This window comes from Rhinatrema bivittatum, chromosome 2 (genome assembly GCF_901001135.1).
Source record: "Rhinatrema bivittatum chromosome 2, aRhiBiv1.1, whole genome shotgun sequence".
In the NCBI taxonomy this organism is placed as follows: domain Eukaryota; kingdom Metazoa; phylum Chordata; class Amphibia; order Gymnophiona; family Rhinatrematidae; genus Rhinatrema; species Rhinatrema bivittatum.
Window position 1 is genome coordinate 170,300,869 of NC_042616.1, and position 25,723 is coordinate 170,326,591.

Here is a 25,723-nt window from a genome sequence, read left to right on the forward strand (position 1 = left end):
GCAGTGGTTCAAACGGAGGTCCCGACATGGCCCGTAGCACTAGGTTGAGACTCCAGGAGGGACAAGGATTCCGCACCGGAGGCCGCATGTGTTTGACCCCTTTGAGAAAACGGAGAACATCCGGGTGCTGTAGCCGGGAACCCCCGTCCCGCAAGAGCGAGCCAAGGGCGGCCACCTGAACCCGGAGAGAGTTGTATGCAAGACCCTTGTCCACCCCTGCCTGCAGGAACTGAAGAATCTGAGGAACCGAAGCCTCAGCGGGACTCGTGTCCAGTCCGGCACACCACAGCTCGAACACCTTCCAGACTCGCACATAGGCTACCGACGTCGAAGTCTTCCGAGAACGCAGCAGTGTTGAGACTACCGCCTCCTGGTAGCCCCGGCGCCGGAGGCGGCGCCTCTCAAAAGCCAGGCCGCAAGACAGAAGAGTTCTGCCTGGTCGAAAGATACCGGGCCTTGGTGAAGGAGGCGGGGGAGATGTCCTAGACGGATGGGTCCGTCGATCACCAGTTGAATCAGGTCCGCAAACCAAGGTCGTCTTGGCCACTCCGGGGCGACGAAGATCACCGGTCCCTGGTGGACCTCTACGCGGCGGATTAGTCTTCCCACCAGTGGCCACGGCGGGAACGCGTAAAGGAGCAGGTTGGTCGGCCACGGGAGTACGAGAGCGTCCACGCCCTCCGCTCCCCGCTCTCTCCGGCGGCTGAAGAACCGGGGAGCCTTGGCGTTTCGTGCGGACGCCATGAGGTCGAGGTGGGGGGATCCCCACCGCCGAACGAGCAGCTGCATCGCCTCGTCGGAGAGGGACCATTCCCCGGGGTCCAGAAACTGACGGCTGAGGTAATCGGCCTGTATGTTGTCCACGCCCGCGATGTGCGAGGCCGCCAGGCGGGCCAGATGCCGTTCCGCCCACTGCATCAGCATCTCTGTTTCGAGTGCGACCTGCGGACTGCGGGTGCCGCCCTGCCGGTTGATATAGGCCACCGTCGTCGCATTGTCCGATAAGATCCTTACCTCCCGGTTCTGGAGGAGAGGTAGGAAGTGTTGGAGCGCCAGTCTGACCGCTCTGGTCTCCAGTAGATTGATGGACCACTTTGATTCCTCCGCGGACCACGTCCCTTGCGTGGCGCTGCGGTCGCAGACCGCTCCCCAGCCTACAAGACTGGCGTCGGTGGTTACCACGACCCAATTTGGAAGATCGAGAGACACGCCGCGGGCCAAATTCTCCGGATTCGTCCACCAGGTCAGACTGTTCCTGGCAAACAACGGTAGTGGAAGGAGCACCTGGTAGTCCTGCGAAAGCGGCTTCCAGCGGGATAGCAGCGCCCTCTGTAGAGGCCTGAGGTGCGCAAATGCCCAAGGGACCATATCGATGGTGGAACCCATCACCCCTAGGAGCTGCAGGTAGTCCCAGGAGGTGGGAACCGATAACGCAGAAAACCGTTGTATGTGTTCCCGCAGAGCTTGCGCCTTGTCCTGGCGTAGAAAGACCGCGCCCAGACGGGTGTCGAAGGTCGCCCCCAGGAAATCCAAGCGCTGCGAGGGCACCAGGGAGCTCTTGGAAAAATTCACCACCCATCCGAGGGACTGCAGAAACTCTATGACTCTGGCCACCGCCTCCTGTCCATGCCGAAAAGACTTCGCTCGGATGAGCCAATCGTCCAAGTAAGGGTGAACTAGGATCCCCTCCTTCCGCAAGGCAGCCGCTACCACCACCATGATCTTGGTGAAAGTGCGCGGAGCCGTTGCCAGTCCGAACGGGAGAGCCACAAACTGGAAATGTTGACCCAGGATCTTGAACCGTAGCAGACAATGATGCTCCCGGCGAATGGGGATGTGGAGGTAGGCCTCCGTCAGGTCCAAGGAGGCCAGGAATTCCCCCCGATGCACCGCCGCGATCACGGACCGCAGCGTTTCCATGCGGAACCGAACCACCCGAAGTGATTTGTTGACTTCTTTCAAGTCTAGAATGGGCCGGTAGGAACCGTCCTTCTTCGGCACCACGAAGTAGATGGAATAATGGCCCGAGCCCACCTCTCCGAAGGGCACGGGCGCAATGGCGCCTATCTCCCAAAGTCTGTCCAGGGTCAACTGCACCGCCTGTCGCTTGGTGTCCGAGCCGCAAGGGGAGAAGATGAAGCGTCCCTTTGGAGCGCGGACAAACTCCAACGCGTAGCCTTGCCCGATGGTATCCAAGACCCACTGATCCGAGGTGATTCGCGCCCACTCCTCGTAGAAGAACGCCAGTCGCCCTCCGATCCTGGGGACGGCGGAGTGGGCGAGCTGAACATCATTGCGAGGACTTGGGCGGGGGTTGACCAGCTGCGGTGGCGGGACGCGCGGGGCGGCGCCCGCGAAAGGAGCGAGACCAGGGCTGAGACCTGGAGGCAGAGGGCCTGGTTGACGGCGGTCTGTAGTTCCGGAAGCGCCGTTGTGCCCTGGCTCTGGTCCGCGAGGACGGAAAAGTCCTGGTGGAACGATACCTGTCCTCCGGCAGGCGATGGACCGCATTTTCCCCCAGCGACTTGATGATCTGATCCAAATCCTCCCCGAACAGGAACTTGCCTCTAAAGGGCAGGGAGCCCAGGCTCGACTTGGAGGATGTGTCCGCCGCCCAGTTGCGGAGCCATAGAAGGCGCCGTGCCGCTACCACCGAGGCCATAGAGCGGGCGAGGACCCGAAACAGGTCATAGGAGGCATCAGCCCCATATGCAACCGCCGCTTCCAGTCTATCCGCCTGGGCGGCCTCCCCAGCCGGTAGGACCTGAGAGGTGAGCAGTTGTTGAACCCAGAGCAGGCTGGCCCGCTGAACCAGCGAGCTACACATCACCGCCCGCAATCCTACTGCGGAGACCTCGAAGACCCGCTTGAGGAAGACTTCCAACTTGCGATCTTGTGCGTCTCGTAAGGCCGCGCCCCCTGTCACTGGGATGGTTGTCCTCTTCGTGACAGCTGTCACCGCGGAGTCCACTTTGGGAACTTTGATGAGATCGAGAAAATCGTCCGGCAGAGGGTAGAGCCTCTCCATGGTCCGGCTGCCCTTGAAGGAAGCTTCCGGGGCATCCCACTCCCCGGTGAGAAGCTGGAGGAAAGAATCATGAATGGGAAAAGCCCGAGCCCTCGGCCTCCGGGCTGCCAAGACCGGATCCCCCTTCCTCGAGGAAGTGACCACCGCGGGCGCTACGGGCGCGGGAGGCTCCGGTGGTGGATCGAGGTCCAACTCCTTAATAACCTGTGGTAGGAGGTCCTCCAACTCTTCCTTCTGGAACAGCCGTAGTGTGTGCGGATCATCGCCTTCTGGAGTGGTGTCCCCTGGACCCGAGTCTGTCGGATCCGATCCAGGGGAAACGGGTCCTGTGCCCGCAGTCCCCGCGCTCCCCGGGAGCCTGGCGCAAGCGGGAGGGAGGGGGGCCCCCACACCCGCCGGAGCGGGGGGGGCCGGGGGAGACAGAGGGGCCCCCGCAGGTAGGGAGGGCCGCGGAATCTTGAGTGGAGGAGGTCCCGAGGGAGGCTCAAGGCTCTGTAGATATGCGGTGTGCAGCAACAGTATAAACTCTGGGGAAAACCCCTGTCTACCGGAGGGGGGCTCCGGGGGGGGGGCCCCCGGTGGGACCGTCTCCGGGTCTGATTCCGGGAGTAAATGTGGCGGGGACTCCCCCGCATCCCCGGTCCCAAACGCCGTCTGTTCCCCTTCAGGTGGTGCTGAGTGTAAAATGGCCGCCGTTCCCGCCAGGAATGGGGGAGGGGCCGGCCCCCGCCGCCCGGGCAGACCTGCTAAACGGGGGAAATCGATGAGGGGGCGCGAGGTGCCCTCCCCCCCGGGGAGACACCTCGCACAGATGCCCTCCCTCGAGATCCGCGAGCCCAGCTCGCCGCAAGCAGAGCAGCGCTCTGGCCGCGGCATCGGGGCTGAGCAGGAAAAGCAACGCCGGCAGAATAAACCACCCGGCAGAGCCTCGGGGGGGGCCGAGAACGGGAGCGCCGCTGCGGGAGGGGGCCCGGACGGCCTGCACAACCCGAAATGAAAAACAACGGCACCGCGGGGGGGCCTCCTGGCCGCACGACCCGCCGACGACGCTCTCCCTGCCTGCCTCTGCAGCCCACGAGGAGCCGCGAAAATGGCCGCGGGCAAGGGAGAGAAACGCGGAGGGGCCGGTCCTAGAGGCCTCCGCGAGCCCCTCCGTCGAAAATCAGCTGCAAGCAAGGGAAAAAAGCAAACAAAACAACACTCACTTACCCCGCTCGCAGGAGAGAAGAAGAAGAGAGAGCAAGACAGACACCGAGGGAAGCCACGCCTCCCAATTAGCCCTCTAACCTTTTTTTTTTTTTTTTTTTTAATTAAAACAAACTTGATCCAAAGAGAAGAAGTAGGCAGAGAGAAAGACAAATCAGAGAAGAAATACAAGAACTGCCTGAGGTAATCGGGAGCAACCCGGATTCACTACTCGCATCTGCTGGAGTCAGAAGATACTGAACTCCTGCAGAGGGGGTAGTAGCACTCCTGGTGACGCCCCCTCAAAGCTTTGGCTGACTCCATCTGCTGGATTGGGGACATAACCCACTGTCTGGACTGATCCAGGTACGTACAGGGAAGAGCTGTTATAATTAAGCTCCATATAGGAAGTGGGGCACTGTTACAAGAAAAGGTCATTTCTTGCACACCAAAGAAAGTCATACCCTTCAAGCAAAGGGTAACAATACTTTTAAAAGAATACCCTGCAAGTACTAAAACATCCACCGCCAAGTCTTGAAGTTGCTCCCTGCTTTTTTTTGGATCACTCAAACTGCTTCACCTGGAACGCAATCCAATTGATTCACGCAATGTGTGCAATTTGTGGCATCAGTTAATATGGACCAATTTAAATGCATGAGAAACCTTCCATGTCCTGAATAACAGAGCTGCAACCTCACCTTCAGGGGAGCTACACAGAGCTCCTTAAAGTAATTACAATGATACTCGAGTCATTTTTAATTAATACAGCACAATTATTATTTTTGGGTGTGTACTTTTTTGTCACATACTTTTAACACTGCAAATATAGAGAATGCAGCTCTCTTTAATATTGGCCTCTCCAATGTGTATTTCTAACTTCAAAACATATTTTGGTAAAGAATGATGAATTATTCACGCATTTGAATCAAAATAGAGAGAAACCTATAGGACTAGAAAAGAACTGCAAGTTGGTTTTAGTTGGAGTACAGTCGCAGGAGACTGGGGACATGCTTACCTCAGTCGCAGGGTCATCGGAACTGCTGGAAGAATCAGAGCTTGATGAAGAGGAAGATGGAGACAACTTGACCAAAGACAACAAAAAGTAAAGCTTGTGAGATGCAGCATTTCCAGGGTCTCATCCTGCCCTTTCTAACCTCTTGGACACATAGGAAGGGGACACCCAAAAATGCAAAGGTTGCAGGCCTTGAGAACATCCCGGATGGGCTTCTGTAAACAAGCTCAGCATCTGACTGGCAATCTGAAAACCCATTAGCCCATCCCCAGAACAAAGTGACTTCTTGTGACTGATAATGAGGATAATGCATTACTTATTCTAATTGATGGTATTAAAGGGCAGTTCGTGTCTCAACACAGCAGCTTACAAGAAAATACAATAACTACATATAATACATGAACTACTATTTAATGACAGTTATCCATAATTGTTGAATAGCAAGCTCTGTGACATTTTATAAAGCGCTGAGAGCATCAGGTATCCCTTCCCATCCCCACTGATAGCCTCCACGTGGACCTCCTCAGAAACTAATACAACCTTACTCTCTTGCCTTAAAATGTGCTAAGAAAATTAATTTTATTTTTTTCAGTTACATACTCCTTCCCTTCTTGTCCAGTCTGTACAGAGAAGTGATAGTCCTCTTGATTTGGGGGAGAGACAGACTGGGGATTCCCTCTACAACCTGGCACAAGAGAACGCAGTCAGCCAGCTGCTGGCCATTGCTGTGAAACGATGGATTCCCTCTTTGCCTCTGCAATGATCAGTCTCACAAGTATAATGTCCTAGCTCAACACGGCCGCTGCTTCACCTCTTCATAAAAAGATATGAATAATTCAGCCCCTGAAGCGTTTTGTGAAACCATCAGCCATTTTGGGCTAGTACAAGGTGGATGACTGAACCAGCGGGTGACCCATTCACTGAAGGGCACACTGTTTAGCTTGCTGACACTTTATATTTCTAATCTAGTTAGCAACCTGGTTTGCTTGTGACATTTATTTCCGTTTTGGGATACAAGGGCTCTTCTTGTGTACTAAGATATGACCAAATACAACATAAAACACCCCAGAGTCAATAATGTCCAGAGTAAGTGAGGGATGCAATGCCCAGGAAGGCCGAAAATCCCTGAGCAGAAACGACACCTACCAAACTGACTGAAGTTCTAAAGGAAACCAGGGCTCATGCCTCTCAGGGATGGTTGAACGAGAGGGGGGAGAAGGATTAAAAACAGACTAAATCCCTGGGTAGCAGCAAATAAAGGCCTAAGTGCCTCTCAACCCCTGCCATGAAGGCAGTGAGGGGAACGGAGTGGGAAGTCTAAGCATATAACCTGTTTCTTCTGAGAAAGGGACCTTTAAGTCTCCACACGAACTACCACATGTAAAAAGGTGTCATCCTAGTAAGAGTTCAGTTTTTTCCCAGGATCAATATGGCTACTAGAACTGCTCAGCAGTAAGAAAATTCCAAGGGAAAAGGCAGTTATGTTGAGAGAGAAAAAACAAAAAGGGGAAATGCTTAAGATAAATTCAAATCACAGTATAGACAAGGGAAAAGTCCCTCAGGAGGAAAATTAAATAGGAGTGTACATTTTGTTTAGCGTGCACTAATATAGTGCACGCTAAACAAAAGCCCTTTTACGCAAGTAAAAGGGCTTTTGAAAATTGTTATGATATATCATGTAACTCCCTTGAAATTCACAACTAATTTAATGCACACTAAAAAAAATTTAGGATAAATTTTCAGAGGAGTTACATGCATAATACTAGCATATACCGTAGCAATTTTCAAAAGCCCATTTACATGCATAAAACTTTCTGAAAATTTAGCCCTATGGAGCAATTTTCAAAAACCCAGTTTTACGCATGTAAATTCTTTTGAAAATTACATTAGTGCGCACTAAAAAAAAAAAGAATATAGAAGAAAAAAAATGTTTTGGCTGTACATCTCTCCAATTAAAAGCACAGGTGGACTGATTCCTGAAACATAATCCAAGCATGCTAGGAGGTGTTCTGCTTACACTGTGATCCCGGATTTTCTTTCATTCAAAATTTGATTCTTCCCTACCAAGTCCTCATCCATATAGGTACTGATTTTTGGATTAAAACCACAAAGAATTAGAGATTACACTCCAAGAGGTAAAATTTATCTGAAAATATCCAGATTGTGCCTGGCTCTCTTGGAGTAGGACTCAAAAACGTGCCTCCCCTCACTCATTTCCCCCATCTCTAATAAGAAAGGAACATTTGATTTTCAGATTTGCTCATCTACACAGAATGACATAAAACAGTGTAAAGTTATGCTGTCAGTAGAGAAGGACCCTTCAGCTCTCACATCAAGTCCCACCACCCTCTCTGTACCTGGTACAAAATAAGCCCAAGGCAAGCTACACTTTAGGATGATGTATGATATTTTTCTGGATATCTAGTTCTTCTTCCCAGAAATTAGCCCTAAACTTGAAAAGAATAAGAAAGGAAAGGAAACTGTGCTCACCCCAGTAGACTTCTTCTTGTCCTTTTTCTTTTTCTAAAGAGAGAGGAAATTATTAGACTGACTCCTGCCCTTTCCCAGGCCCCAGAAATAAAGCCTGCGTGGATCTCACAGCAGCACGATGCTGACATTTACTGTACCTCTCTCTTTCTCGAGGAGCTCTCACTCCCACCCAACACTTTCTCTCTCTGTTTTTCCAGCTCCTTCTTCCAATTCTGAAAAACAAAGCTTAGATAAGAAACATCTCCCCAGAACCAGCATCCCCCACCCCCCCCTGCATTTCCTACCCCCTTGCTTATTTTATTTTTCTATATCACAAATCAAAGTTTCTAAGCAGTTTACAAATATTGACATCCATAAATACCAGATAAACAAGTGAATGTAAAATAAAGAAAAAGAAATTAAAGATCCAGTAACACCCCCTCCCCAGCCTCAACATTCCCTGCTCTTGCACCGAGTAGTCCACAATCCCCCAGACCTATCTGCTCTCTCTCATGTCCCCGTGACAGTCCTCCAGTATTCACCCACTTAGGTCCCATTTATGCATTGTACATTTAACTATAGTACTTGGAACAAAGTACAATCAAAATCCGGAGTATTGTGTCAGACACACACCAAATCAAATTCAGGAAAGCCAAAATTGCAGAAGGGAATTAAAAAAAAAACAAAAAAGAGTGACAGGAAGCCTTACATTTTACTTCCTTCACCATTTGCTCATTAGTCCAGGAAGGTAAGTGAGAACATCTGTGATACCCCCAAATACAAGACAGCTAAAATATTGGTGGGAAGGTACCAATGATCTGAGGATGAAGTGGGAACCCCACAGCTCCTTGAGGAGAAGCGATGCAGACAAGCAGTTAAAGGCAGGCTTAAGGGAGGGAAATAGGTGGAGGACAAACGGCTAGATTCACTTTGATGGAAACAGAGGTTAAGAGATTCTGTGAGGAAGCATAAGCAAAAGAGATGGAAGAAAGTGAGTTGAGAATACAGAACAAGTACTGGGATTTATTACACTGCTGAGACCATGAGGCAGAAACATTGATGCTCCAAACACCTTCTGCTGGAAGGTTCTCTCATACACACAGTATGCAACAATGGAACTAGAAGATCACACACAAGATATTGCACATTACCAAAAAGACTGGCCTAAATTATTCCATAAAAGCACTTTTGCTATTTTAATAAATAGCAGGCACCTGGTATGTAAACATTTTGCATAAGGCACAGTGTAAGAATGCAAACTGAAGCTGATCTTAGAAACAGAGTTGGGCTCTGTCTGCGGTCCTGTTTGCTTGGCTGGCCATGACAGCAGTGCCTTACTGTTCCTTGTGGCCACATCTTTGCTGTTTTTCCACAGTAAGAATTTCTGATTCAGCCACCCAGTGCTCTACTGCTCTATTCTGCCTATAATCGTGTGACTTCAGAGTTCCTTTTTGATGACATCCCAAATTCCTGGCTTTGGTATTGTACTATGATATCTAACACATATTACCAGACTCCAATGTGTTTACCAATAGATCTGTACTTGTGAATGCTGAAAGCAAATGCAAACTGATGTTGGGACTGAAAGCAAAGGCTTCCTTGTTGCCAAGTTTTTCTCAGGCACCCCTGCTGTCTGCCTCAAATTGCACAGCTTTCAGTAATTGCCAGTTTCCTCTCCCATTCTCTTCCTCTTGTAGCCAGGAAATTCTTCCAGTGCTGCCTACATCACAGTAAGGGCCAACATTTATCTACTTTCTCTCCCTCCCCTCCAGGGCCTAGCAGTGCTACCCTCCACCAGACCCCAGTGCCAGAGGAGAGTCAGAAATCCCACCTAGCTTTCCCCTTTACATTAAGCAAAATGTCATCCTTAGTTATTACAACCGCAAATATCTGAAGACCACAAACCTCGTTCATCTTTTCTTCAAACTCAGCTAATGCCCTGGAGCCTTTCTTTTTCTTTTCTAGTTGTTCTTTTACTTCTTCCCTTAAAAACAAAATATGACTTAGATTAGAAAGATGTTTCTGCAACACAGAAATCCAGGCACTTACACACAATTGCCAATTAGCTTATAAACTGCAACATACCTAATTTTCATTGCCAAAGTTCCCATTCCCCACTAGAATGGGAGAAAAGTTTAAAAAAAAACAACCCAGAACAAAACAAAGCACAGTCTACAAGAGGCAGGCATACCTGATAATTCATTCAGCTGTCCAAGGGACAGCTTCTGGGGCAATGTAAATCTATGTCACCCCATCCCTTACTAAACTGACAGGCCCGAGGTGGCATGCAGACTTCAAACCAAAAGGACTAAATTTAAAATGAAAAATTACTGGGTTACAAAACCTCAGTTGGGATGAGGCCTGGTTGTAGAAGAAGCACAGGTCACCTTGATTCGCTGGCTGAGGAAAATTAGGGGTTATGCATGTCAATGCTGGCCGCACCTCGAAAGCCCATGTCTTGCCCCTTTTCTGCCTTTCTCTGCGAACGCATACATTCATGTATGCGCGCCCTTTCAGGCCATTTAAAATTCACGTAGACCCACGCGACCCACTTATGTGCATGTTTTGCCATTTTTGCTTGTGCAAGGCTTTTAAAGTCTACCTCAAAGCCTATAAGAGGTGCCACCATCTCGGGCCAGTATAAAGCCCAGGTAGTTACCCAAAACTTACCATGTAGGCCTCGGTCTGTTCAGGTAGTCCTGGATAGTTGGCCCTCCTGCTGTAGGGGGACCTCGTGACCGAGCCATGGCTATAGGATTCATGTAAGCCTGTACAGCAGACAAAGCAAAGACCATCTCTTATTAAACCACATCAAAAAGTAAACATTCTGTATCTGTACTCAACCCTTTCCCAATCAACCCCCCCACCCCCCAAAATAAAGAGAGGATTCTTTCAACATAGTACACAAGTTTCTTCTTGACAATCAACCTAAGAACCCTGCACCAGCACTGCAACGACAAACAGGCTTTCAGGTCCAGGACTGCTCCTGCCTGTCAATTAGCAGGTCCTTTGCCGGTAACCTAGAACATTTCACACTTTCTTCCTCTTCATTCTGGCCCAGTTTTCATCTCAGACCACAGTGGTGCAACTTTAACTAGCACTGCTGACTCAGCTGGGAATCAGAGCTCAAAGACAGAGCACAATGATTCCAAACATTCCTTCAATTGGGGGGAGGTGGGAAATATTACTCGCAGCTTGGATAAAAAAGGAAAAAACAAAATATCGTGGGCTCACATTCAAGCTAACCCTTACCTGCTAAGGACATCTGTCGATAAAGCTTTATACTGAGCAGCAATATTAGCACCGAACACTGGACCACCCTGGCCTACTCCCTGCACTGGGCAGGGGGACCGGGAGCCTGAGACCTAGGAAATTTTTTAAAACGTTCCCCTTTATAACACATCTCAGCCTATTACTGGGAGGGACTCATAATGTCACCAGTAACGCCCGGAATACGGATCTAAGCCTGAACGGATCCGTCAACACACACGCTGCCTCCAACTGATGCAGGTGTCCATTTTACTAACAGGGCATTTTACATTCCTGCTACACAAGTGGAATCTGCAGATCGGAGTACTGCTTGCAAATTAAACTTCCTCCCCCATCGGTTTCTGGTTTTATTTCTGCCTCTGATGGGAGGAAAGGCTGCCAAGAAGGAGCCACAAACAGCCGCCCTTCAAGACGCGAACCAGGCAAAATATAGCTCCACCGGACTGCGGGCTGCTCGCCCGCCCGCCCCGAAGCACCAACGAGCCTGCCTAGCCCGCAGCGGAGGGGGAATGAGCGCACCCTGCCACGGGGGAAGAAGGGATGCAGCGCCCCCAGCCCCAGAGCTCACCACGCGATTGTCCCTCTTCCCCATGTTTGGCTTGCAGGCGGGGGAGAAACCGGGTCCGGGGCAACGGCCGCAATAGCAGCGGCACCTCCCCTCTTCTAGTCCCGGGCAACTCTCGCTGCTGGGAGAAGCACAGATCCCTCATCCCGGCCACCGCCGCCCGCCCGCGGCCACAGCGCCACCTGCAGCTCCGGAGCCGCCTACCACCTCAGCCCGGCAGCCAACTCCGGAACCTCTCCCTTCCTCGGCCACAGAATCACATCACACACCTATCGCCCGAGCCCCAGAGCCACACCACCCCCTACAGCCCCGGAGCCAACTACTGCCCTCTCCCCTGCCCCTGCCCTAGAACCACAGCACCACCTACAGCCCCGGAGCCAACTACTGCCCTCTCCCCTGCCCCTGCCCTAGAACCACAGCACCACCTACAGCCCCGGAGCCAACTACTGCCCTCTCCCCTGCCCCTGCCCCAGAGCCACACCACCACCTACAGCCCCGGAGCCAACTACTGCCCTCTCTCCCCTGCCCTAGAACCACACCACCCCCTACAGCCCCGGAGCCAACTACTGCCCTCTCCCCTGCCCTAGAACCACAGCACCACCTACAGCCCCGGAGCCAACTACTGCCCTCTCCCCTGCCCCTGCCCTAGAACCACAGCACCACCTACAGCCCCGGAGCCAACTACTGCCCTCTCCCCTGCCCCTGCCCCAGAGCCACACCACCACCTACAGCCCCGGAGCCAACTACTGCCCTCTCCCCTGCCCCTGCCCTAGAACCACAGCACCACCTACAGCCCCGGAGCCAACTACTGCCCTCTCCCCCCGCCCCTGCCCCAGAGCCACACCACCACCTACAGCCCCGGAGCCAACTACTGCCCTCTCCCCTGCCCCTGCCCTAGAACCACAGCACCACCTACAGCCCCGGAGCCAACTACTGCCCTCTCTCCCCTGCCCTAGAACCACAGCACCACCTACAGCCCCGGAGCCAACTACTGCCCTCTCCCCTGCCCCTGCCCTAGAACCACAGCACCACCTACAGCCCCGGAGCCAACTACTGCCCTCTCTCCCCCTGCCCTAGAACCACAGCACCACCTACAGCCCCGGAGCCAACTACTGCCCTCTCCCCTGCCCCTGCCCTAGAACCACAGCACCACCTACAGCCCCGGAGCCAACTACTGCCCTCTCCCCTGCCCTAGAACCACAGCACCATCTACAGCCCCGGAGCCAACTACTGCCCTCTCCCCTGCCCCTGCCCTAGAACCACAGCACCACCTACAGCCCCGGAGCCAACTACTGCCCTCTCCCCTGCCCCTGCCCTAGAACCACAGCACCACCTACAGCCCTCTCCCCTGCCCCTGCCCTAGAACCACACCACCATCTACAGCCCCGGAGCCAACTACTGCCCTCTCCCCTGCCCTAGAACCACAGCACCACCCGCAACCCAACCTCAGACGCCACACCACCCCATACAACCCGAGCTCCAGAGTCACCTACAGCCCCGGAGCCATACCAGCACCTACCACCCCAGCCACAGCATCATCTACTACCCCAGAACCATCTATAAGTCCCATCAATGCCACTTACAGCACTGGAGCCACTTCGAATCCCAGAGCCACCACTACAGCATTACCCTGAGAGAGTTACACAATAACACAAGGAAGGGGCCAGGGACTGATCATGTGTACATTTGACATGCTGGAGTAAGTGGGGTTTTTGATATTTATGAACATAAAAAAAAATGCCATACTGGCTCAGTCCAAAAGTCCACTGAGCCCAGCATCCTGTCTCCAGCTGTGCCCATCCAGCTCACGAGTACCTGGCCAGATCCCAAACAATAGACCCGATCCTTCTTGTTCATAACTGGGATAAGCAGTGGCTTTCCCAAGTGTACATGGCTAATAATTAGGGATCTTTATTTTAAGTTTTTATTTTATTTTTCCCTGGCATTTATCAGAGTTTATAACCATAATTAAAATCAGTGGAATAAAATGACATTTTTTTCCACTGAATTTCTTCCTTTTCTTGTTTGTTATAATAAACACTAATAAATTTCAGGGAAAAATAAAATAAAAATTGACAACAAAGGTCCCAATTAATATTGTTTTATGGACTATTCCTTCAGGCACTTGTCTAAACCATATTTTCAAGTTCAAGGTACACCTACATAAACAAACGTGTGACACATCATGGGGCATGCAGAGAACTTGTATAATAATAATAATAAAAAAAAAAAAAAAAGCTGGAGAAGCAATGAAAGCCCCATGTCTCTCTTCCATATTTTAAAACAAAGGGAGAGGGGGCAGAGAAACACATGAATTCGTCACAGTGGGACTGATCCCTCTATATACAATGCTGTAAAAGGGCAAAGTCAGCATGATGTGGGCAGCTAGCTCAGCTACCTTGGGTGCCACGTGGTTGGCAGAGCTTCTCCACAGCTGCTGCTCCCAACACACAGAGTGAATCATATCCAGTGCTCAGCGTGTACTCTCCCTCTCTTATTCAGCCTGGAAGGACTCAATGGAGGAAGCTGAGGAGGAGGAAGATAAGGAGGTGCTGTGTGCACTAAGGGGTAGATTTAAAAAAAATGCGCGTTCGCGTACTTTTGTTGACGCACCAGTCGCAAACAAAAGTACGCTGGATTTTAGTAGATACGTGCGTAGCCGCGCGTATCTTCTAAAATCCAGGATCGGCGCGCGCAAGGCTGCCGATTTTGGGCAGCCGGCGCGCGCCGAGCCGCGCAGCCTGCCTCCATTCCCTTCCTCTACCTAATCCCCCCCCTACCTTTGTCCACGGATTTACGCCTCCCGGAGGGAGAAGTAAATCCACGCGACCCGGGGGCGGTTCCGGAGGGCGCGGCCACGCCCCCGGCCGAAACCACGCCCCCGAAACGCCGCGTCCCGCCCCCAAAACGCCGCGTCGATCGGCCCTGCCCCTGACACGCCCCCGACAAAAAACCCCGGGACTTACGCGAGTCCCGGGGCTCTGCGCGCGCCGGCAGGCCTATGGAAAATAGGCGCGCCGGCGCGCAAGGCCCTGCTCACGTAAATCCGGGCAGATTTACGTGAGCAGGGCTTTTAAAATCCGCCCCTGAGTGTGCCATACATAGTGGGGCCCCGCTGCCCATTAATTACCGCACTCTGGGCCTCATGCTGTAGCTAGGAAGCAGAGGCAGGCATGATTAACATGTTCTCAAATAGGAGCTCCTATATATTTGAGAGCCACTTCTGCAGTCTCTTGTTGCTGTGAGGTACTGAATGTAGAGCACAGGTACAGGTCTGGGTCTGAGCATCAAGTAGTAGTGACTTTTCCGTGGCACACCTGATCAAATCTGAATGTACACCCATGTGCCATGACACACAGGTTGGGAAATCAGGTCTAGACTTTTAAAACCCAATTAGGCTAATTAACTTTCTAAAAATGGGGGAGTTCCTCAAGGAGTCGTTAGCTGGAGGGGAAAATCTAGGGGAAGTAGAAGGGCAATGGGCAAAACTAAAAGGAGATATCATAAGGGTAACTAATCTTTTTGTTAGGAATGTAAATAAAGGGAAAATGAAAAAGACCGTTATGGTTTTCTAAAGAAGTAGCTGAAAAGCTAAGGGAGAAAAGGTTAGCATTCATAAACAAGAGATCGCAGAAAGAGGAAGACATTAAGGAAAAATTAAGAGAAGCTGGGAAAGTAGTCAGGAATGCAAAAATTCAAATAGAAAAAAAAATAGTAAATATGGTAAAACAGGGGGACAAGACATTTTTTTTAGATAGAAGAAAGTGAACAAATGACATTGTGAGATTCAAAGGTGAAGGGGAGGAATATGTAGAGGCTGATGAGGAAAAAGCAAAATTGCCTAACAAATATTTCTGTTCACTGTGAAAGGGCATGGAGCAAGACCACATAAAACAAACACAAATAAGATTGGAAGTAAGGTAAACATAGAACCATAGAAATGATGGTAGCATTAGTCGCCCCATAATGGTAGCATCAGGGAGTGGCATCTGCCATTCCGTACAAGTTAGTTTCCCAACCGTCAAAGTCAGAGTCCTTGTTGGTTGTTGTCTGACTCCAAGTCCTCATTATCTTTTGCCGTTGAAGCAGAGAGCAATGTCAGAGTGACATCACAAGTATAAGGCTTATTGGTTAAGGGTAGTAGCCACATCAGCAAGTTACCCCCATGCTTATTTATTTTTCCAGACTGTAAAATTAAATATCCTTGGTGGTTGTTGTCTGAAACTAATTCCCCTTTACCTCTTTTTCCCCTGCCAGTAAAGCAGAGAGCAATAATGAGTTGTGTCAACAGTATGAAGGCTTATTGATTAAGAGTATTAACCACCACACCAGCAAGTTACCCCCATGCCTCTTTTCCTTATCTCTATTCTCTAACCTTTAGGGATCCACAGTCTTTATCCCATACCCCTTTGAAATCTTTCACTGTTTTTGTCTTCACTACCTGCTCTGGAAGGGCATTCCAGGCATCCACCACCCTTTGTGAAGAAATATCTCCTGATGCTGGTTCTGAGTTATCCTTCCCTGGAGTTTCAATTTGTGACCCCTAGTTCTACTGATTTCTTTTCAATGGAGAAGGTTTGTCGAATGTGCATCATTAAAACATTTCAGGTATCTGAAGGTCTGTATCATATCTCCTTTCTCCAGGGTATACATATTTAGGTCCTTCAACTTCTCCTCATAAGTCATTTGATGGAGACCCTCCATCATTTTTGCTGCCCTTCTCTGGACCGCCTCCATCTTGTCTCTGTCCCTTTTGAGATACAGTTTCCAGAACTGAACACAGTACTCCAGGTGAGGTCTCACCAAGGACCTGTACAAGAGGATTATCACCTCCTTTTTATTACTGGTTATTCCTCTCTCTGTGCAGCCCAGCATTCTTCTGGCTTTAGCTATTGCCTTGTCACATTGCTTCGCTGTATTCAGATCACTAGACACTATCTCTCCAAGGTCCCTCTCTTGTTCCGTGCACAACAGCCTTTAACCCCCTATCACATACAGCACTTTTGGATTACCACACCCCAAATGCATGACTCTGCATTTCTTGGCACTGAATCTCACCTGCCATATCTTCGACAATTGTTCAGGTTTCCTTAAATCACGTCTCATTCTCTCTACTCCTTCCTGCGTGTCCACTATCTTTACCTTCTATCCCTTCTGCAATGTCACTGTTATAGAAGGGAACGCTAGGAGAGCAATCCCAATTAGAGGGGTTTGTGTGCCCTTGGGCCTCAGCACGATCCCAGACGAATCCAAGACAGCACCGAGGGTTGGTGAGGCATGCCCCAGCATGGGCGAAGACAAAGTCTGGCCCTCTGCCGGACCTGCATGCTTCTGGAAGCCAACAACACTATGTTGGTATTTGAACAGTCCTCCGACCGTTCCCAGCCCTTTTGGACCTGCCGCTAGGTATCGGCAAGAAGCAGCAAGCTGGACTGAGGATGAGGGCAGACGGAGGCCTTGTGACACAGAAGACTCAAGACGAGACGAGAAGACTCTGGATGTAGACCAGGAACTTGGAAGACCCTAGACAAGACGAGGAACTTGGAAGAGTCTGGACGAGATGAGAAGCTTGGAAGGTTCGGACATTGGCACTGTCTCTCAGCGCACTCTACACAGCCCACCTACATGGACGGACCCAATGGGCTAGTCGCGGACCACCCTGTCCCACTGCGCGCCTACACAACCTGAAAAGGCTGGTCACAGACCACGCGGAGAGCGGGACAAGTGCAGGAAGGGAATCCAGCTGAGACGAAACTCCAATGACGAGGCTAGGTGTCATCTGGAGAACCACATGAGCTGGAGGGTCAAGAGGACTCGGAAGCACAAGAAGGGAATCCAGCTGGGATGAGACTCCAATGACGAGGCAAGTCTGGAGAGCCTCAGGAGCTGGAGGGTCCGGAGGACTCGAAACAAGCGAAGGAGGAGTGGAACATCAGGAAGTAGAACATCAGAAAACCACAGGAAGCAACGAAGACTCAGAAAGCAAGACGAGACATGGAGCTCCAACGAAGAATGAAGACCTGACGCAGCGCTGGAAGACGAGACTTCCAGAGACAGGAAACTCCAATGCAAGGCAACACAGGAGTGCAGAAGCCTTTAAATAGGGCTGACACAGGAAACCAGGTGAAGCTGCCTTCCGGTGGGGCCAGGAGGACCCCACCTACACTGCCCCTTTAAGAAGGGGAAGGAGACGCAGGCCTGCCCCTTAGGAAGGGGGCAGGACCTAGGAGAGTTGCCATGCTGCTGCAGAGATGCTGAAGGAGCTGGAGAAGCTGGGCCTGTGTGCAGGCAGGCCCAGATGTCGGCAGCGACTCCTGCCACTGCCGGAGGAATCGAAGGCGGCTCCGGCAGCCAGGAGAGACTGGGGACTGCAGCCTCTGGCCACGAAGATGGAACAGACATCGGCGGCGGGCCCAGCCGTGTTGAAGCACAGCAGTAGGCTCGCTGTGCCAGAGAGGCAACCCGAAGTCCGCGGCTCCTGCCGCGGCGAAGAGGACAAACTGACTGCGGTTTCTGCCGCAAAGAAGAAGGCAGCACAGGAAGGTAAGAGGCCTGCTCGCGGGGAGTAGCTCCGCGGGCAAGAGTCATAACAGTCACTCAAAAAGATATTGAACCGGACCGGTCCCAACACCGATCCTTGTGGTACTCCACTTAACACCATTCTCTCTTCAGAGTAGGTTCCATTTACCATAACATGCTGTCTTCTATCCATAAATCAGTTTGTAATCCAGTCCACCACCATGACACTCACTCCCAAGCTTCGTATTTTATTCACAAGCCTCCTATGTGGGACCGTATCAAAAGTTTTGCTGAAATCCAAATAGATTACACCAAGTGCACTTCCTCAATCCAATTCTTTAGTCACCCAATCAAAAAAATCTATTGGATTTTCTGACAGGATCTTCCCCTGGTGAGTCAATGCTGCCTCAGGTCCAGCAATCCTCTTGACTGTAGGTAGTTCACTATTTCCTTCAGCAGCGTCTCCATTACTTTTCCCACCACCAAGGTGAGGCTAACTGGCCTGTAGTTTCCAGCCTCCTCTCTGCTCCCTCTCTTGTGAAGCGGGACCACCACTGCTCTTCTCCAATCACTTGGCTCCACTCCCATTTCCAGGGATCTATTGAACAGGTCCTTCAGCGGACCCGCCAGCACATCTCTGAGCTCCCTCAGTATCCTGGGATGAACCTTATCAGGCCCCATGGCTTTGTCTACTTTTAGTTTTCCTAGTTCTTCCCATATATTCTTTTCTGTACACGGAGTTTCATATACTCCACCCCACTCCATTTTCTTGTTAACTAGCGACAGTCCTTCTCCAGGGCCTTCTTTAGTGAACACCGAAATGAAGTATTTGTTTAATATTTCTGCCAATTCTTTGACTCTCTCCACACATTGATCCTTTTCACCTTTCAATTTCACTATATCTGAAAAATGTTTTTTCACCTCACTTTACCTCTTTGGCAATCCTTTCTTCCACCTGACGTTTTGCTTTCTTGATTACTTTCTTCATCTCCCCCAGTTTCACTAGATATTCTTCCTTGTGTTCCTCTTTCTGGGATCCTTTATATTTCTTGAACGCTGTTCTTTTTGCTTTTATTTTATCAGCCACCTCTTTGAGAACCAGATAGGTTTCTTATTTCTCTTGCTTTTGTTTACTTTTCTAACATATAGATTAGTTGCCTTTGTAATTGCTCCTTTTAGCTTGGCCCACAGTCGTTCCACCCCTCTGTTTTCAGAATAGTGTGTTTGTGACTAGCTAACCAAACTTAAGCTAGATAAGGTGATGGGGCTGGATGTGATACATCTGAGGGTACTAAGGGACCTTAGAAATGTCCTGGCAGCTCCACTGACTGACCTTTTCAATGCTTCCTTAGGGGCAGATTTTCAAAGGGATATGCGTGTACCCCCGAAAACCTGCCCCAAGCTCCCCCTGCACGCGCTGAGCCTATGTTGAATAGGCTCAGCAGCGCGCGCAAACCCCGGGGCTTTCCTGGGGGGTGTGTCGCGGCGACGCGTCATCCGGGGGTGGGGCTGCGGGCATGGTTCCGGACCGGGCGCATTTCGGGGCATGGCCAAGGCCTCCGAAACTGCTCCCGGGCCGGGGAATCGCGCGCTGGCAGCTGGCTGGCACAGGCGTAACTTTTCAAACAAAGGTGGGGGGTTAGATAGGGCTGGGGGGGTGGAAGGAAAGTTCCCTCCGAGGCCGCTCCGAAATCGGAGGGAACGGAGGCAGGCTGTGCGGCTCGGCGTGTGCAGGCTGCCGATTTTGCACAGCCTTGCGCATGCCGACCCCGGATTTTAAAAGATACGCGCGTATCTATTAAAATCCGGCGTACTCTTGTTTGCGCCGGTCGTGCGAACAAAAGTACGTGCGGGCGGACTTTTTTAAAATCTACCCCTTAGCGTCTGGAGTAGTTTCAGAGGACTCGAAAAGGGTGGCTGTGGTTCCTATTCATAAAAGTGGAAGTAAGGAGGAGGCTGGGAACTACAGGCCAATTCGTCTGCTGAAACAGAGGATAGTGCAATTTTTGGAATCCAAAGGCTTGCAAGATCCAAGGCAGCATGGTTTTACCACAGGTAAATGTAGTCAGACAAATCTGATCAATTTCTTTGATTAAGTGACCATAGAGTTGGATCAAGGGAGAGTGCTAGACATAGTGTACTTGGATTTCAGCAAGGCCTTTGACATGGTTCTACACAGCAGATTTATAAATAAATTGTTTGCCTTTGGTATGGATCCTAGAGTGAGTGACTAGGTTAGAAACTGGCTGAGTTGGAGGCGACAAAGGGTAGTGGTAAATGAAGTTTTCTCTGAGGAGGGGGTTGTTACTAGTGGTGTGCTTCAGGGATCGGTCCTTGGACTGGTTCTTTTCAACATTTTTGTGAGCAACATAATAGAAGGTTTGTTGGGAAAGGTTTGTCTTTTTGCTGATGATACCAAAATCTGTAACAGGGTGGATAGCTATGAAGGAGTGGAAAATAGGAGGGATCTAGTGAAGCTCAAGGAATGGTCTAAGGTCTGGAAGCTAAGATTTAATGCTAAAAAAATGCAGAGTAATGCATTTAGGAGGCAAAAACCCAAGGGAAAAGTACAGTATTGGAGGTGAAATTCTTCTAAGCATAAAGGAAGAGCAGGATCTGGGGGTAATTGTATCTGGTGATCTTAAAGGGGCCAAACAGAGTGATAAAGCAATGGTAAAAGCCAGAAAGATGCTTGGCTGCATAGGGAGAGGAATAGTCAGCAGAAAAAGGAAGGTGATATTGCCCCTGTGTAGGTCCCTGGTGAGACCTCATTAAGGAATACTGTGTACAGTTCTGGAGACTGCACCTTCAAAAGGATATAAACAGGATGGAGTTGGTCCAGAAGGTGGCTGCTAAAATGGTCAGTGGTCTTCATTCTAAAGCATGTGGGGATAGACAAAGATCTAAACAGGTATACCCTAGAAGAAAGGCGAGATAGGGGAGATATAATAGAGACATTCAAATACCTCAAAGTTTTCCATACCCAGGAGGTGAGCCTTTCTCAATGGAAAGGAGGTTCTAGATCAAGTGGTCATGAGATGAGGGTGAAAGGGGGTAGATTCAGGAGTAATCTTAGGAAATATTTCTTTACAGAGAGGGTGGTGGATGTGTAGAACAGCCTTTGAGTGGAGGTGGTGGAGACAAAACCAGTATCTTAATTCATGAAAGCATGGGATAAATACAGGGGGATCTCTAAAGAAGTGATGAGAATTATAATGCTAAATTATTTGGATGGATGGGCCATACAGTCTTTTTTTGCTGTCATGTTTCTCTTTGAATAATTTTGTGTCACCTGCAAATTTAATCACCTCACTCTTCACAACCTTTTCTAGATTATTTTCACATATATTAAAGAGCACCAGTTCCAATACAGATCCCTGAGGCACTCCACTATTTACCTTTCTGCATTCACAGAAATAACCATTCAGTTCTATTCTCTGTTTCCTATTCTTTAGCCAGTTATCAGGCCAAAATAGGATATTGCCTCTTATCCAAAGACATTTGAATTTCCTGTTGAGTCTCTCCTGTCCAACGTCTCCTGAAAATCCAGATACCACTATATCAACCAACTCACCCCGTCATGGGTTCACATGCTGTGCAGTCTCTCTGTGCCAATGTGCAGCAGGCTGAACCTTCTTCCCTCCACCACGAGTCCTCAGCAAGCCTTGTTCATTATCTTGATCCTACTACACCCAAGCCTCAGCCCTACTTAACCCAGCCTGTTCAATGCCTCAGTACCTTTTTTCATCAAGTTATCTTGGCTCCCTGACCTGACCAACCTGTCCTTATTATCCTGCCTAGGCCTCCTGTCTTGCCTTGTGGCCTCTCTTGGCCTCTTGCTTAGGAATGTGGCATCCCAGGCCTGCTTGCTTGTTCTGTGAACCCCCCCGGCAAGGGGTAAGGGAAAACGCGCGTCCAACGACAGGCTAACAGTGCGCGCCGTTGGAGCGCACTGTACTGTATCGGCCTGTCAGTTTGTTAGCAAATGAAGGGCAGGCTAAATACAACCAACCGGACTATCTCCTCTTCTTTTTGTACTATCCCTAGACCCCTTCATACGTAAAATTAGTTTGTATTCTGCTATCCTGGAGTTACTATAGGGGCTAGATCTTTTAAGATTGCCACCTTTGCAGATGATTTACTTTTGCAAATTACTAGATCCCAGAAAGCACTGTCAATACTTCTCCAAGAATTCTCTTGGAGAAAGAAACTAAATTGTGTAAACAGAGCAAACATATTAGGAAACTGCTTACATTTACATGAAATTCTTTAAACATACCTTAATCGCAGTTCAGTGTTGCGGCCCCGGTCGCGGCACTCGCGACCGGGACCTTACCTCATGTTGCCAGGCTCCGGGCTGGGGGACTCCACGGCAAGTCGCCAGGTCCCGGCTCCAATTTCGGGTGGCTGCTGCGCGCTGCTGGCTGGCCGACAAGGCCCATCTTCGAAGGCATCTCCACAAGGGAGACATCATCGGCTCGCTGAGGCTGGCCCCTCCCATCCTAGGCACGCGCGAAAGGCCGAGATTTAAAGGGCCTTTCCCGCCTTTGGGCGCTCCGCCCCCTTCTCTGACATCAGACGCCGGCAGATATTTAAAGCCGGCGTCTGCCCCAGTTAAATGCCTTGCAACAAGGTTGCTTCAGTGATCCTCGTTGCTGTGCCTCTGGAGTTCTTGCTTGCAGTTGTTCCAGTCTTGGTTCCTGTTCCAGTTGCCTGCTTCAGTTCCAGTCCTGATCCTCGGTTCCAGTATCCAGTTCCTGCTTCAGTTCCAGTCTTGATTCTCGATTCCGGTATCCAGTGCTTGCTTCAGTTCCAGTCCTGGTTCGTGGGTTTTGCCTTCGGTTCCAGCCTATCCTGGTTTGCTTCTTCGGTTCTGACCTCTGCCTGCTCCAGTCGCTTCCCGTCTGCTATCTGCCTTGACCACGGATCGTCTCATCGGATTTCGCCTGTTCGCCTAAGTCCCAGCGGCCCGGACTTCTACGGGCTCCTCCCAGGGGGGTCTCGGGTCTCCAGGGTGAAGTCATCTTCTCCTCTCGCCTAAGGCCCAGCGGTCCGGCTCCTACGGGCTCCTCCTGGGGGAGCACGGGCTTCCAGGGTGAAGATCCTTCCCTTCAGTCCGTCCAGTATCCGCCCTCCGGCCTGTTCTGCTAGTGTGGAAACCGTTTCCATTCTCTCCGTCAGGCTGGCCCAAGAGTCCACTAAACCTCTCCAACAGTTCAATGCACAACTTAATCGGGAGTGCACCAAAGCAGTACAACAAACAGACCTTTAAAGCTGAAGAAAAAGGCATGAAAAAGCACTAACCAATCAAAGGATGGTGGATAAAACGGACCTGGCAGGAGACTGTGAAGCGCTAACCAATCAGGAAATGGACCTAACAGGAGACTATAAAGAATGATTATGTAAAAACACCCCACTTGATTTCATTATTTAAGTTAAGTTGTGCACTGAACTGCGATTAAGGTATGTTTAAAGAATTTCATGTAAATGTAAGCAGTTTCCTAATATGTTTGCTCTGTTTCCACAATTTAGTTTCTTTTTTGTTGTAGACATTTAAATTCTTTGCTGTCCCTCCCGATGCAGCCGCACGGCGAAACACGGGACCGTGTCTTTGAATCGTGGAGTCGCCGTACTGATTTAAAAATTTAACAACATCATTTTTGGACTCTGTGTGGATTCTTCATAAAGTTTGTCTGCACTTTCCCTTGGATTGTCAAATATAACATGTTACATGCAGAAAGGCCTGTCCCAAACGGAAATTAAATGACATTACCTATGCAGCTAAAATGTGCAAAATATAACGTATTAATGCTATAACCATAACTTCATCTCCTAGCGTGTAGTTAAGTGTTTGCATTACTGTCTGCATTAACACACGTATGTTCACATCTGTACTTTACCGCCTGCATTTCTGTGTATCTCATTCGTGTACTAATGGCCAACGTTAACGCAATGTAGTGCATCAGTCCCTCTGAAAATGTAACATCATTATTTTTGGACTCTGTGTGGATTCTTCATACAATGTGTCTGCACTTTCCCTTGGATTGTCAAAATATATACTTGCAGTATTCCTCCTTATTTGTTTTAGGATTATATCCTCAGACAAACCATATATTTAAACCAAGATGCTTCAGCTGTCCAGTAGCACAGGTTCTTCACCTGTTTAACATGCCCTATGTTATGTTGAGCAGAAAAAGACAGATTATGCAAATCCAGATACTCATCTCTGTTTTTTCATTTTTCCCCCTCATCCTTTGGAAGGTATGAACTCACTGATTTCATAATGAGCATCTATCAAACGACAATATCCCAAAACTTCTCAAAAGTCCATTTTTTTTGTTGCTTTACTGAAAACCAGCTGCTTCTGAATATTCATATAAAAAAGTACCATGTGTAAAAACAAGTATGTTAAATGTTATTCCACTGCAATAATGATCTCTACAATGGGATAACAGTTCTCAATAATACTCTGCTGAATGCAGAATGCAAGCCCTTGTTCCACTGTAATAGAACTATACTTACTACTTTTGAATAACCCTGAGATATCTGGCATTGTATTTCTACAACACTTTCTAATTTCTAGACACAATGTCCTGTTACATATCACCACTGACTAATAAGATCTTTCCTATTTTCCTAAAGGCAGCATCATGAAGAAATGCCCAAGTACGTGTGAGCAAAGCACATCCTTTTCCTGCTTTTTTGTCCTGTTGTGTTTTGGGATCATAACATGATGCAGCTATCTGAGGCAAATGTCACTATCCCACAAAGGCCTAGTAGCACAAGTAGGCTTGGGCCTGAGCAGTGGTTCGGAAAGAATTTCTGAAATATGTTCATCCATGCTGTGCAAGTACAAAGATGAGGTCCTTTCGGCAACTATAGTGGGAGAAAATATCTATGCAGTAAACATTACATCTGACATAATAAGTGCATTTTTGTAAGTGCTATGAACCATTGCTTCAGGGACACTGATTCTAACATCCCTGATAGCTATTCATTCCAACATAAAGCAGAGACCAGAATAACTACTGTTTATGTCTTTTCCTTTAATTTTATTGCAAGTAAATTACATTCATTAATTTCCAGACTAATTTCCATTTATTTCTTGGCTTTTTTGTGTAAATGGAAAAACCCCCCCCCAAACCCTAGAAAATAACAATACGTAAATCAAATGTTTATTTTAGCTACATACTCCAAATATCTGCCTTTTGTTCAACTGCTTTATCTACATTTTACCCTAAACTGAACCAGCTAGAACTCAATACATGAATGGACCTCATTTAACACCAATGTTAAATGTAATAGACCTTGAGGAAAACAGCTAATCTAATCCATCATTTTTGCCACTGCCAGAGTACAATACATGCTATGCTTACACTAGGAAATTTAGCCCTAAGAGTACAACTGCATCATTCAAAGATGTCACTTTTAAATCTGTTTAGAGTAATATTACCTAATTATCAAGTGTCACCTTGATATTTACCGAAAGGCTGTATTATTAGTACATCTGCCTGTGTACAAAATCAACCAGAAACCTAAGAAAGAAAGGAATCTAGCTGTCAGCCTCCTTGTGTACTCCCTCAAGAAAAAACATCTGGCAAATATATGGTGAACTATGGCAGAGAGAAGTGGCAACTTTAAAATGCTTTGGCTGCTTATCAATACTGTAATATTT

At 49.1% G+C, this 25,723-nt stretch overlaps 1 protein-coding gene across 5 annotated transcripts in view; it reads right to left on the reverse strand.

Moving 5' to 3' along the window:
* The window catches only part of FAM133B (family with sequence similarity 133 member B), an 85,068-nt gene extending 73,303 nt beyond the window's left edge, over window positions 1-11,765 (reverse strand). Inside the window, exons 1-6 of one of the 5 annotated variants that reach the window (XM_029588875.1) lie at window positions 11,533-11,765; window positions 10,365-10,462; window positions 9,600-9,678; window positions 7,853-7,927; window positions 7,716-7,748; window positions 5,229-5,294 (exon numbers count right to left, since the gene is read on the reverse strand). In XM_029588875.1, the coding sequence (XP_029444735.1) occupies window positions 5,229-5,294; window positions 7,716-7,748; window positions 7,853-7,927; window positions 9,600-9,678; window positions 10,365-10,462; window positions 11,533-11,556 (375 nt within the window). In that variant the 5' untranslated portion in view covers window positions 11,557-11,765. Of the gene's footprint in view, window positions 1-5,228; window positions 5,295-7,715; window positions 7,749-7,852; window positions 7,928-9,599; window positions 9,679-10,364; window positions 10,463-10,946; window positions 11,499-11,532 lie in introns of those variants that run through there. The other 4 variants (XM_029588879.1, XM_029588878.1, XM_029588876.1 and 1 more) reach the window with 4 other exon arrangements.
* Window positions 11,766-25,723: the final 13,958 nt, after the last annotated feature.